Source organism: Sardina pilchardus, chromosome 1, assembly GCF_963854185.1.
Source record: "Sardina pilchardus chromosome 1, fSarPil1.1, whole genome shotgun sequence".
Classification (NCBI taxonomy): domain Eukaryota; kingdom Metazoa; phylum Chordata; class Actinopteri; order Clupeiformes; family Clupeidae; genus Sardina; species Sardina pilchardus.
Window position 1 is genome coordinate 20162214 of NC_084994.1, and position 11493 is coordinate 20173706.

General features: G+C 42.7%; 1 protein-coding gene across 1 annotated transcript in view; it reads right to left on the minus strand.

The window, feature by feature from the left end:
- Positions 1–8813, minus strand: part of b3gntl1 (UDP-GlcNAc:betaGal beta-1,3-N-acetylglucosaminyltransferase-like 1) — a 68329-nt gene extending 59516 nt beyond the window's left edge. Inside the window, exons 1-4 of the mRNA XM_062539841.1 lie at positions 8704–8813; positions 8128–8283; positions 6911–7027; positions 5913–6012 (exon numbers count right to left, since the gene is read on the minus strand). Coding sequence (XP_062395825.1) covers positions 5913–6012; positions 6911–7027; positions 8128–8283 — 373 coding nt within the window. The 5' untranslated portion in view covers positions 8704–8813. The remainder of the gene's footprint in view (positions 1–5912; positions 6013–6910; positions 7028–8127; positions 8284–8703) is intronic.
- Between the last annotated feature and the right edge of the window lie 2680 nt (positions 8814–11493).

Here is an 11493-nt window from a genome sequence, read left to right on the forward strand (position 1 = left end):
ATAATCTTTGTACTCTTCACCGAGGTGCTCCCTGTGCCAAGAATGTGGAGAGCAGACATATTCAAGCAGACAGGTTTTTTTGTGGGCTTTTTTTCTCTAATATTTTCCTTCTTTCTTCCATTTTAAACTTGGCAGCCGACCTGAGCTTACTCAGGCAGTTGCACAGTGTGGCACAACACACACACACACACACACACACAGAGAGAGAGAGAGACGGAAAGAAAGAGAGAGAGAGAGAGAGAGAGAGAGAGAAAGAGCGAGAGAGAGATAGAGAGAGAGAGAGAGAAAGAAAGAGACAAAAAGACAGAGAGGGAGAGAAAGAGAGAAAGAGAGAAACTAAGAGAGAGAGAAAAATAGAAAAACAAATACAGAGAGAGGGAGAGAAAGATAGAAAAGAAGAGAGAAAGAGAAAGAGAGAGGGAGCCCTTACGAAACACATCTTGAGAACGAGACAGAGTCAAATCATTAGCACTAACACTAACACTAAATCTAAGTGTCTGTGTGTGTGTGTGTGTGTGTGTGTGTGTGTGTGTGTGTGTGTGTGTCTGTGTGTCTGTGTGTCTGTGTGTGTCTTAGATTCAAAGAGCACATGTGTTTTCATGCCATTTTGCTGACTGAGTAGTTAGGCCAGGTCCTGGTAAAATGTGCTTTGCCGATTCATTTTGTAAATGTATTTTTTTTTTATTTCATTGCCGATTCGGATGGACACATCTGCTAAATACATCACCTCAGTCGTACATTAGCGCTTAGCTGCGCCATATTTGCGCTCAATGACGAAACCTGGAAGGAAGTTATTCACTGAGGAACCAAAACTTTTATGTGAACAAAATATATTTTTTTTAATAGTCCAGATGGTGGAAAATAAATATATTGTTACTTCAATGCTACTTCAATGTACACAATAATATTGCATCATATCACAACGTCACAATCTATCTTTGTCTCCATGTTTTGTCTCATGCACAAGAGTAGACGGTCTTGGACTACGTCAGCTCAGCACAGATGCTAAAGTTACTCGAGGCCTCATCTCACCCTTGACATAGTTCACAACAGAAAAAGAGCAGAGTCTCCAAAAGTTACAATCAGCAGAAGTCCAGCACAAGAAGGTCATTCTCATCAAGCAGCAGCAGCAGCAGCAGCAGCAGCACTCTCTCTCTCCCACACGTATTTATCAGAAGCCCTCAGGAAAACTCTACGGTCTCATGGCACACAACCAGGGGAAGTCTGGGAAGATGTGTGTGTGTGTATGTGTGTGTGTGTGTGTGTGTGTGTGAGGAGGTGTGTGTGTGTGTGTGTGTGTGTGTGTGTGTGTGTGTGTGTGTGTGTGTGTGTGTGTGTGTGTATGTGTGTGTGTGTGTATGTCTGCGAGAAGGAGGTGGGTGTGTGTGTGTGTGTGTGTGTGTGTGTGTGTGTGTGCGGAGGCAGGTGTCATCGGAGCTCAACGAGACGGGAAGACTAAACCAACAGTCACGGCACAGCATCAACAGCTAATAAAACTAAAACTAAAACACGCAGACACAGACAGAGACACGGAGATGGACACACACACACACACACACACACACACACACACACACACACACACACACACACACACACACACACACACACACACACACACACACACACACACACACAGCACAATCAACACAATCATGACTTCTAGGCTTCAGGGCTTACAGAAGGCATTACTCATTCAGTATTTTACTGAAAACAATATCTTCTATCCTCTGCCGAAAAGGGACTTTCTTTGGATGTATGCATTTTGTCACACAGACTACAGTTCTACAGGCGCTTAGATCATTGACGATCTGTCATCGCTCTTTTCAAGGGCCGTTAAAGCGTAAGTTTGGCGGAAAATGAAAATAAAGCTATTTTCTGAATGAAAATACATCAACTAAGCCGTGGAGGAAGTAATTTTCGCTCATCACGCAGTACAGAGCTAGCACTGGCAGGACCTACAGCCCAAAATCGCAAACAGTGGGTCAGCATTGGGCTTTCAGCCATGCGCTTTCAAAATCGCATTTTTAAACCAGTAACATTGCTCAAAACAGCGGCAAACCTCGTCAGTAGCTTGCTCTAGGTGTCTACACATAAAACGAAGCACCAATCAGTCGGTAAACTTTGGAATAGTCTGTATACACGTGGAATCAATTCGAGACCGCAACACCGTCTGAATCACAGAAATGTCTCGCGAGATCTCACACGAGAGCTTGTGGACTTTCCTTCGTGAGGAACTGGAAGGTGTTAGTGTTCATAACAGTCTTCTTTTATAAACGTCGGGTTCGTGAGCCAAGTTGTTGGTGGTTAGTTTTATGTGTAGACACCTAGAGCAAGCTTCTGACGAGGTTTGGCGCTGTTTTGAGCAATGTTAGTGGTTTAAAAATGCGATTTTGACTACCCGTAGGAATAGCTCCCGTGCTTCCGTGTGAGATCTCGCGAGACATTTCTGTGATTCAGACGGTGTTGCGGTCTCGAATTGATTCCACGTGTATACAGACTATTCCAACGTTTACAGACTGATTGGTGCTTCGTTTTATGTGTAGACACCTAGAGCAAGCTGCTGACGAGGTTTGCCGCTGTTTTGAGCAATGTTAGTGGTTTAAAAATGCGATTTTGAAAGCGCATGGCTGAAAGCCCAATGCTGACCCACTGTCTGCGATTTTGGGCTGTAGGTCCTGCCAGTGCTAGCTCTGTACTGCGTGATGAGCGAAAATTACTTCCTCCACGGCTTAGTTGATGTATTTTCATTCAGAAAATAGCTTTATTTTCATTTTCCGCCAAACTTACGCTTTAAGTAACTACAGTCATTTCATCAACGATATCTCACTTCTGTTGTTTTTTTTCCCACATTTTTCATGTTAAGTAATTGTTCAACAACTATTTCAAATACTGAACTTCCTCCACAGATGATTTTCTCTGGGGGTGAACTATACAAGTTACTAAGTTTGTACAGTATGTCCCACACGTAAACTGTTAGTACAGGGCTGTACGCTAAGCTTTTTCACTAGGAGCACAGGTGCTCCTAAATGAAAAAGTTTAGGAGCACAGAAAACAATTTAGGAGCACTATGAAATTTCCTTGAAAACCTTCTTGCCTTAAGCAGGATACAGATCATTCACAGCAGTGGCAATCATAGTCTCTGCTCAAACCCTACACACACAGAAAATGGCTTGTCTCGTTTCTATTTCATATTTTGAATTCAGAATTTGTATACATTTTGTTATCAATTTATAGCATTTTAGGATCTGCATAATTACTTATAGCTTAAAATATTCAGTAAACTGAATACTTCATAGGATTACACTGTAATGATATTACAGGGGTGGTGTGTAGGTCTAATTGAGTGCCTGTCACTTTAAGATGTACGTGAACATAATTAGGTTTCATTCGGTTTTAGGAAAAGAGTCAAGCATAGTTCAAGGATACATCATGTTTTCATCAAATAACTTAAATGTTCAAAAAACGAACAAAGGTAAAGACAAATATTTCTGGTGTAATAGAAAAGATGAGTGTCCACTGTCCAGTAACGTTAACTTCTATGATTTAGGTAGCCTACCATGGCATGGCATCGTGAGTTGTCACTTTTTCCTTGGTCATGTTTAATTGGCTGGGTGCTTAACTTAGCCTACTCTACCATGACTCGTCTTGGAGTTTGGTAGGCTATATCTATTATATCCAATGAGTGACAACCAGAGCTCAAAATAAAACGTTACTGATAACGTTAGTGGAATGGAATGTGAATGTAACCTCCATACAAAGACGCAGAGTGGCTATATGATGCGCACATTTGCAATGAAAATGTTCCGCCTTTTTAAAGCAGGTGTAGCCTACACCAAATCGTGGTTAAATCCATCATTTAGACAACAGAATCAGTCGGATTTCTCTCATAGAAGTCAACCAGGCCTATGTCAAATGCAGGCTGGGGTGAAGCTAACACGGTTTCCACACCGTGTTTATCAACCGTGATAATAATAATATTTGAAATGAACACGTTAATTGTAGGCTATATAGTCAACATTCTTATCATGGTTTGCCGTTTCAACGGTAGGCTAATCGCTACAAAGTCACCAACTGATAACGAACAGATTGAAGAAAAAGAAGAATGGTTTTGGAGTGACATTTCTTGCGTGTGTGAGAGACAGCGAGGTTGATGCTGAAAGCGTGAGTTTCCAGCCAGGAGCGTTAGAGTTGTCAACTATGAAATTTGTATAGGACAGATGCGCGAAAATTGTACTAGCCTATACTTTGATCCACTTGGTGTGGATTTTTAGGAGCAAAATGCGAATAAAAGGGTTGAATTCAGTACTCGCACCTGTGCTCCCATTTCATATTTTCAATTAGCACTAATATATATTTCCTCGCATTTGCGACGAGGTGCTCGCAGTGTACAGCCCTGTGTTAGTATAATGTTTGTATATCCTACAAGTAAAGTGTTTCAATAAGTTTGTATCTCCTACACGTAAACTGTTACTATAAAGTTTGTATCTCCTACAAGTAAAGTGTTACCATACAGTAAGTTTGTATCTCCTACAAGTAAAGTGTTACCATAAGTTTGTATCTCCTACAAGTAAAGTGTTACCATACAGTAAGTTTGTATCTCCTACAAGTAAAGTGTTACCATAAGTTTGTATCTCCTACAAGTAAAGTGTTACCATACAGTAAGTTTGTATCTCATACTTTCTTTTTCCTACTTGACCCTACTCTCATACCCAAGGTCCAGTGCCCCCCACCACACACACACACACACACACACACACACACACACACACACACACACACACACACACACACTCCTGCTGTCTGGTTGGGGGTCTGGAGAGACTCCTGAGATATCGGATGGACCGGCCACTTAGGCGCTACGCTGGGATTTACACCTTCAGCCAATGACAGGCTGGTATGGACAAGAGCTCAGGTCGCAGGTATATGTGTTTCTGTGTGAGTGTGTGTGTGTGGAGCGTTTGTGTGTGTGAGAGAGAGAGAGAGAGAGAGAGAGAGAGAGAGAGAGAGAGAGAGAGAGAGAGAGAGAGAGAGGGAATATGTTTGCATCTTTGTTTGCATGATGCATGTTTGCATCGTTTGAATCTGTGTATGAGAGGGAGTATTTTTGTGCCTGTATGTATGTATGTATGTATGTATGTATGTATGTGTGCCCTGTGTGTGTGTGTGTGTGTGTGTGTGTGTGTGTGTGTGTGTGTGTGTGTGTGTGTGTGTGTGTGTCACTCTGTGTTGATGAAAGAGTGGTATGTTAGACACGGTATGCATGGACAATATCAAGTGGCTTTCACATCAAAACCACAGGAGAGCAAGAAGATAAGTCAAGTAACTGTCACACTGTGTGTGTGCGTGTATGTGTGCGTGCGTGTGTGTGTGTGTACGTTTAAAATCCCTCAGGATAATGTACATGCTCCATTATCAAACAGTGATGACAGGAATGTACCGGACTGACATAAATCAAACCAAACACACACACACATGCACACACATGCACACACACACACACACACACACACACACACACACACACACACACACACACACACACACACACACACACACACACACACACACACCTGCTTTGCTGATATCACCTTCAAGGCGTAGACAGACCCCTTCACAGAACCAAGAATAAAACAGCAGACCCTCTTGCTTTCAACACACACAAATGCACACACCCACACACACATACACAGAAAATAGGCTAACATGGAGAGAAACAGACCTTTACAAACACACACACACACACACACATACAAACACACACAAATATGTAAACGTGCAGCTGATTATCACAATAGGAACGCGTTAACAAGTTGATACAACCCTGATATTTGTTAGGCTATTGTTTTCTGTGTTGTCTTGACACACACACACACACACACACACACACACACACAAACAGATTCACTCACCTCCATTCGGTTTGTTAGAGTCATGACCAGATATCACCATGGCGATCCCCCGCTTCTGAAACCTCTCCCTCCAACCCTCGATGAGTTCTCTGGAGTTATCCTGAACACAAACAAACAAACAAACAAACAAACATACAAACAAACAATTAACCACCACTATCCAGGACAGTAACACTGTTTTTCCCACAACAGATGCATGTTCCCAAAATCAGGAAGTGCAATGCAATCGTACTGTTGAATACGGCAATCATATTGTTATTGTCCCACATACACAATGAGAGAAAAACACTAGAGGCACACAGAGAGAAAACAAGAATAAGGACTCAAAAGAACACAATGCGTTTCCTCTTACACATTACACTATGCAATGTTGCTGTCTGAATTGTAGCGTTGTTGATTGAGTAGGAACATGATCTTCGATATTAGCATTGTTGATGGGGCAGGAACATGACCCTTTTAGTCAGTTTATGACAAACTGGGTACGGTCTTAGTGTTAAAGCAACACTTAAGAGTTTTTCGTACCCTAATGTTTCCAAAATCATTTCAGTGGGTCATCAACTCGTAACAAGGTGAACGGCACTTCTGCATTCACCTCGCGGCCCTCTATCGTCTATAACCGCACTATGTAACTTTACCAGATCGGGTAGCGTACCTGTAGTTTGATGAAATGAGACCTAAGAAACTACAAATTTGATTTGCTTCGATGTCGCAATACATCATACTTTCATAAAATCATGCAACATGCTCTACCTTGTCAGTGGACATCGTTATTTGGTGGATAAACAAATAGTGTGCGTGCAACAGAGGAAACGTGCTTTAGTGTTGCTTTAAAATGGCATTGAATATGTGTAAATGTGTCCTGTGTTCCTTAAATTGGAGAGGAAATGTGGAAAAGCAGAAGAACGGCAGGTGAGAGAAGAAGACGATGAAGACCAAGGAGCACATGACGAGGAAGAGGAGGAGGAGGAGGAGGAGGAGGAGGAGGAGGAGGAGGGTACCGTGCTGGCGTCATCAAACACAGACAGCTCCATGGTGCCAGTGAAGTCCTGATTCAGGATGGCCTCCAGACACTCCTCCAACCAGCAGGAGGCGTTATACACAGGCACGATGACTGCCTGTACACACACACACACACACACACAGATTACTTCAAATAAAAAGCAGTTTGTAATTTTAGAGTTATTTAATTTGTAATTTGAATTTGTAAATATAGAGGTGTAGTTGTGAATGTGTGTACTACTGTGTGTGTGTTTCTGTTTTATTTGGGGTAGGGGGCAAGCATAACAACATATTTATCACTCAAAGAACTGTGGGATCTACTAGGAACACTGTCTAATTGAAAGGTCACCAGTGACTTTATAGCGAAACACCAAATAAGTACCAAACCATATGCAACACAGTAAGTGTGGAGAGAGAGAGAGAGACAGAGAGAGAGAGAGACAGAGGGTGCGAGAGAGAGATGTAGCAGGGTTGGTAGAGAGAAGAGCTTTCATGGAGGGACAGGGGAGGCCCTCCTAAACTGTACTTTGGCTTGAAGTCTTCAGCGGTCCACGAAACTTCCATCTTAAATGAGCACCTTACACTCCTTTTTCAGTCTCCAGGGTCTGAGAGCTCACAGAGCTCAGCGGCCACATGTAACCGAGCCTCCCGCCGCTTCCCCTGACTGCCTGCCAACTGACGTTTTCCTCTCAGGCTACGTACGCGCGCGCAGATTAGCCTACACTTAACTGATGTGGCGCAGCAGCAGCCGTCGCCCTGTGCCAAAAAGTGCATCTGAATTATACAAAAAAAAATGTCCTTTCTCCTCAGATTGCCGCCGGAAGCCCAGACGTCTGACAGCACGCTTCTGGATACAGAAAAAAAAGGGGTGGGGGGTGGGAGGTGGGGGGGCGAAATTCGACAGGGTGTAGATTTCAAAATGCGATAAGATCTTACTAGGTTTCAAAGGCCTCAGACCTAATGGGGGTTTTGGCAAGAGGTCAGGCCGGGCATGGTTATTTCCCCACTTGTTAGAGCTGCATTTCTCGGTTATTCTCCAAAGGAGACAGCCTGCCTGCATGTTTAGGCTAAGAATAGTTGTGTTACTCCGCTGGCCTCCCCTGTGCTTAAACTATGGAGCTGATCTGACCCATCAGTTGGGTAGTGGACCTACACTGCCCCTCCTTGTGGGTCTTAAGCTGACAGTAGAAGTCTGAAGTCAGTCGAGTCGGTTTACCACTTCGATGTTGCCGCCCTTTGTCGACTCCTGGCTGCCCGCAGACGAGGCATTGTCCTCGGCAAGCTGCACCCGAGACTCCCCGGTGCAGACACGCTTCGCTGGAACACATTCTGCGGCATGCTCGCGGGTTTCATTGACTGGTCTGTCGTTCATCTGTTTGCACATAACAACAACCTATTAGCATGTAGGCTAACGGCAAAATCATAGCCTACTGTACACATGTGACCATGATGACGAACCTGTGTGTAAAAGTTTAGATTGGCCAACTTAGGCTACTGGCTAAAGGGTAGCCTACTACTACTGCACGTGGATACCACGAGGGATTTCTGAATGGTACATTAACCTACCCGTGCACAGCTAGCGATAATTATATATTTGCGGAACACATTCGGCTGTTTTACAAAGCCTGTGCAGAGTTAACAGATAGTCAAGAGTCGGAGGAGGGTACAGTAAGTACAATCAAGCAAGCAGGCACTCAACAATAACAACTGCACGTGTAGAACATGTCATTCACGTTATTCCAACATTGAAGCAACGAATTATGAGCTCCGCATAATATGTACATAACAGTACCTTATCATGACACTGTTAAGGTGGTAATTGATATACAAAGTAAACGGTGTTGCTAGTAAAACCGTATGCTACGAAGTCTTCCGATAGTCAACAGACCATGTACTTCCGCGTCTTAGCTGAGATGCTGATTGGTTAACGAAAAACACGGACCTGCTATGCATTGGTTATTTCCGTATGTCAGTCAAATTACGTTTTCAAGGTCCGCCTAGTGTCCACGAGGGCAAGAGGGAGATATTTCAATTTCCCTTTGAAAACATACAAATGATTTTGCGAAATAAATTAGTGCATGAGGTAATGGTTATCAAATGAAATGTAAGCACACCACATGTCATACTTTCCCCTCTTCAATTAATTTATATTTTGATAAATTGAAAGAGTTACGTCCAAAGAAAATTCTAAATTACACAAAAAGGCCCTCTGAGTATTATACTGGAGATCAAATAAATGTTTTGATGAAGAATGGTTGTGTCAGTTTGGTCTACAGATCATGACCATTTTTGGAATTTTCCACAACATATAACGTCAACCTGAGGTGGAATTTCTCAACCAAGATGATCCTGCAGCAAAACTGTGGAAAAGCTGTGGTAAAAACAGTCTCCCTTCGATATCCACGGAGTGCACGCTACTGATAAAAAGAAAAATGTGTGCTCTTTGAGCAGCATGACACTGTTATTCCTGTTGGATAAAGGTTTCTCATACATAGAAACCAAAGGTTCTCAGTCAGGAAGGAGAGACAAGCACACAATGAGAACACATGTCTGCAAAAAACTGTTTCATTGTTCTTCCTTTTTTAGCCACCTGCTTTGACAAGTCATACTAACAACGCAAGAAAGTTAATAGGCTAGCTGAATCCTGAACTCTACCTTTTTAGATTTTCCTTGTTGTTAGAATCGCTTTAAAAAGCTTAAAATGTTTACCATGTAGGTAGGTCTGCTTTACATAGAGTGGGGAAACACCCTTTCAGACCCTCAGACCCTCAGAAAAAGTTTTCCACATTTTGAGGGGTCAGACTCATCTTAAAATGGATTCAATTATTTTTTCCCTCATCAATCTACACACAATACTTCAACACTCCACAAAAAAAGCAGGTGTTTGGAGCGTCTGTCGTAATTTATAAAAAATAAAAGACTGAAATGGGTCTGAATACTTTCCAGTTTCACTGTATCTGCTGCTAGGTATCATCCAAGAATCATTGGGTTCACTAACAAACAACACAGATAACAACAAATACAGTATCATTAAACAAAACCAATAATGAAGAATCAGCTTTTGCTGTTGTTGTTTTATGTGTTTTATGTAAATGTGTTAATGTGTTTGTCTGTGTCTGACACTCAGTCTCAATGGGACAATCCTGGCTAAATAAAGGTTAAATAAAAACTAAAAATTAATTGGCCCAGGCCACATTGATTGGAGAAACAGAGGAAGCCAGAGGGTGCCTCTCATTTGTCTTTTATAGATCCTCCATTCCTTCCTTAGTCCTCGTCCTCACTGATCTAGATAAAGAATGACGAGGGGGCAACAATGGGGTCTATCCAGTGTTAGATCACAAGCCTGGAGGACCGAGCATCAACGATTGAGGAGGGATGTTGAGAGGCACCCAGAGTGGGGTTTTTTTGGTTTTTTTGGGGGGGGCTTTTTGCCTTTATTCATATAGGACAATAGAGAGAGACGGGAAGCAAGTGGGAGAGAGAGATGGGGTGGGGTGGGATCGGGAGATGACCCCAGGTCAGAATTGAACCTGGGTCGCTGTGGCCACTCGGACCTGTACATGGCACGAGCGCTGTAGCCTGTTGTGCCACAGAGTGTTGACACATCCAGCACTGTTGCAGATTGAACGCACCGAGCTAATGGGTTACAGCAGAGCTCAGGGATTCATTTGTGTTTGTGAGTGATGTGCCCAGACTTGGATGGGGACATAAAACAAAGAGTGGGAAAGATTATTTATGCTCAATCAGAGGAGAGTTATGATGGAGACAGAGCGAGGGAGAGAGAGAGGGAGAGAGAGAGGGAGGGAGAGGAAGGGAGAGAGAGGGAATGAGAGAGGAAAAGAGGGAATGAGAGGGAGAGAGAGGGAGAGAGCATCTGGCCTCTCTGCTTCCAGCACTGGAATGTATGAAGTCACTTACAAAGAAAAAAAGAGAGAAGTGATTGAAAGATAGAAGTGTAGAGCGGGGGAGTGAAAGAGAGAGAGAGCGGGGGAGTGAGAGAAAGTAGAGGGAATGATACAAAGAAAAAGGGAGAGAATAGAGAGAAAGATGGAGAGTGGAGAGAAAGAAGGAGAGAGTGGATGGAGAGAGGGGGAGAGGCCCCACTGAGCGGTCCAAAATATGTCCAGAAGACATGGTCGCCGAACTCCAGAAGACGTCTTCAGAGTAGCCAGAATGAACGTTTTTGATATGTCTTTTCTGGACGTCGTATAGATGTCTCACTTTGGATGTTCTACACGTCAGGAGAAGATGTTTGAAAGACTTAATGTGATTGTGAAGATGTGTTATTTGGGGTGTTATGTAGACATTGTTAAAAGACATTTGAAAGACTGAATTATTGAACATCCAGAAGACGTCCTCAGAGTAGCCAGAATGAAAGTTTTTAAGACATCTTTTCTGGACGTTCTATAGATGTCTTATTTTGGGTGTTATATATTCAGACACAGTGAATGAAATCAGTTCAGTGTACTCATTTTATTATCATTATTTAACTCATATGATTAAAGTGTTATTTACTCATTCTTTTAACCCTTAGATGCATAAGTGGGGTCAAAAATGACCCCAGAGGTTGTTTTCTTGCAGT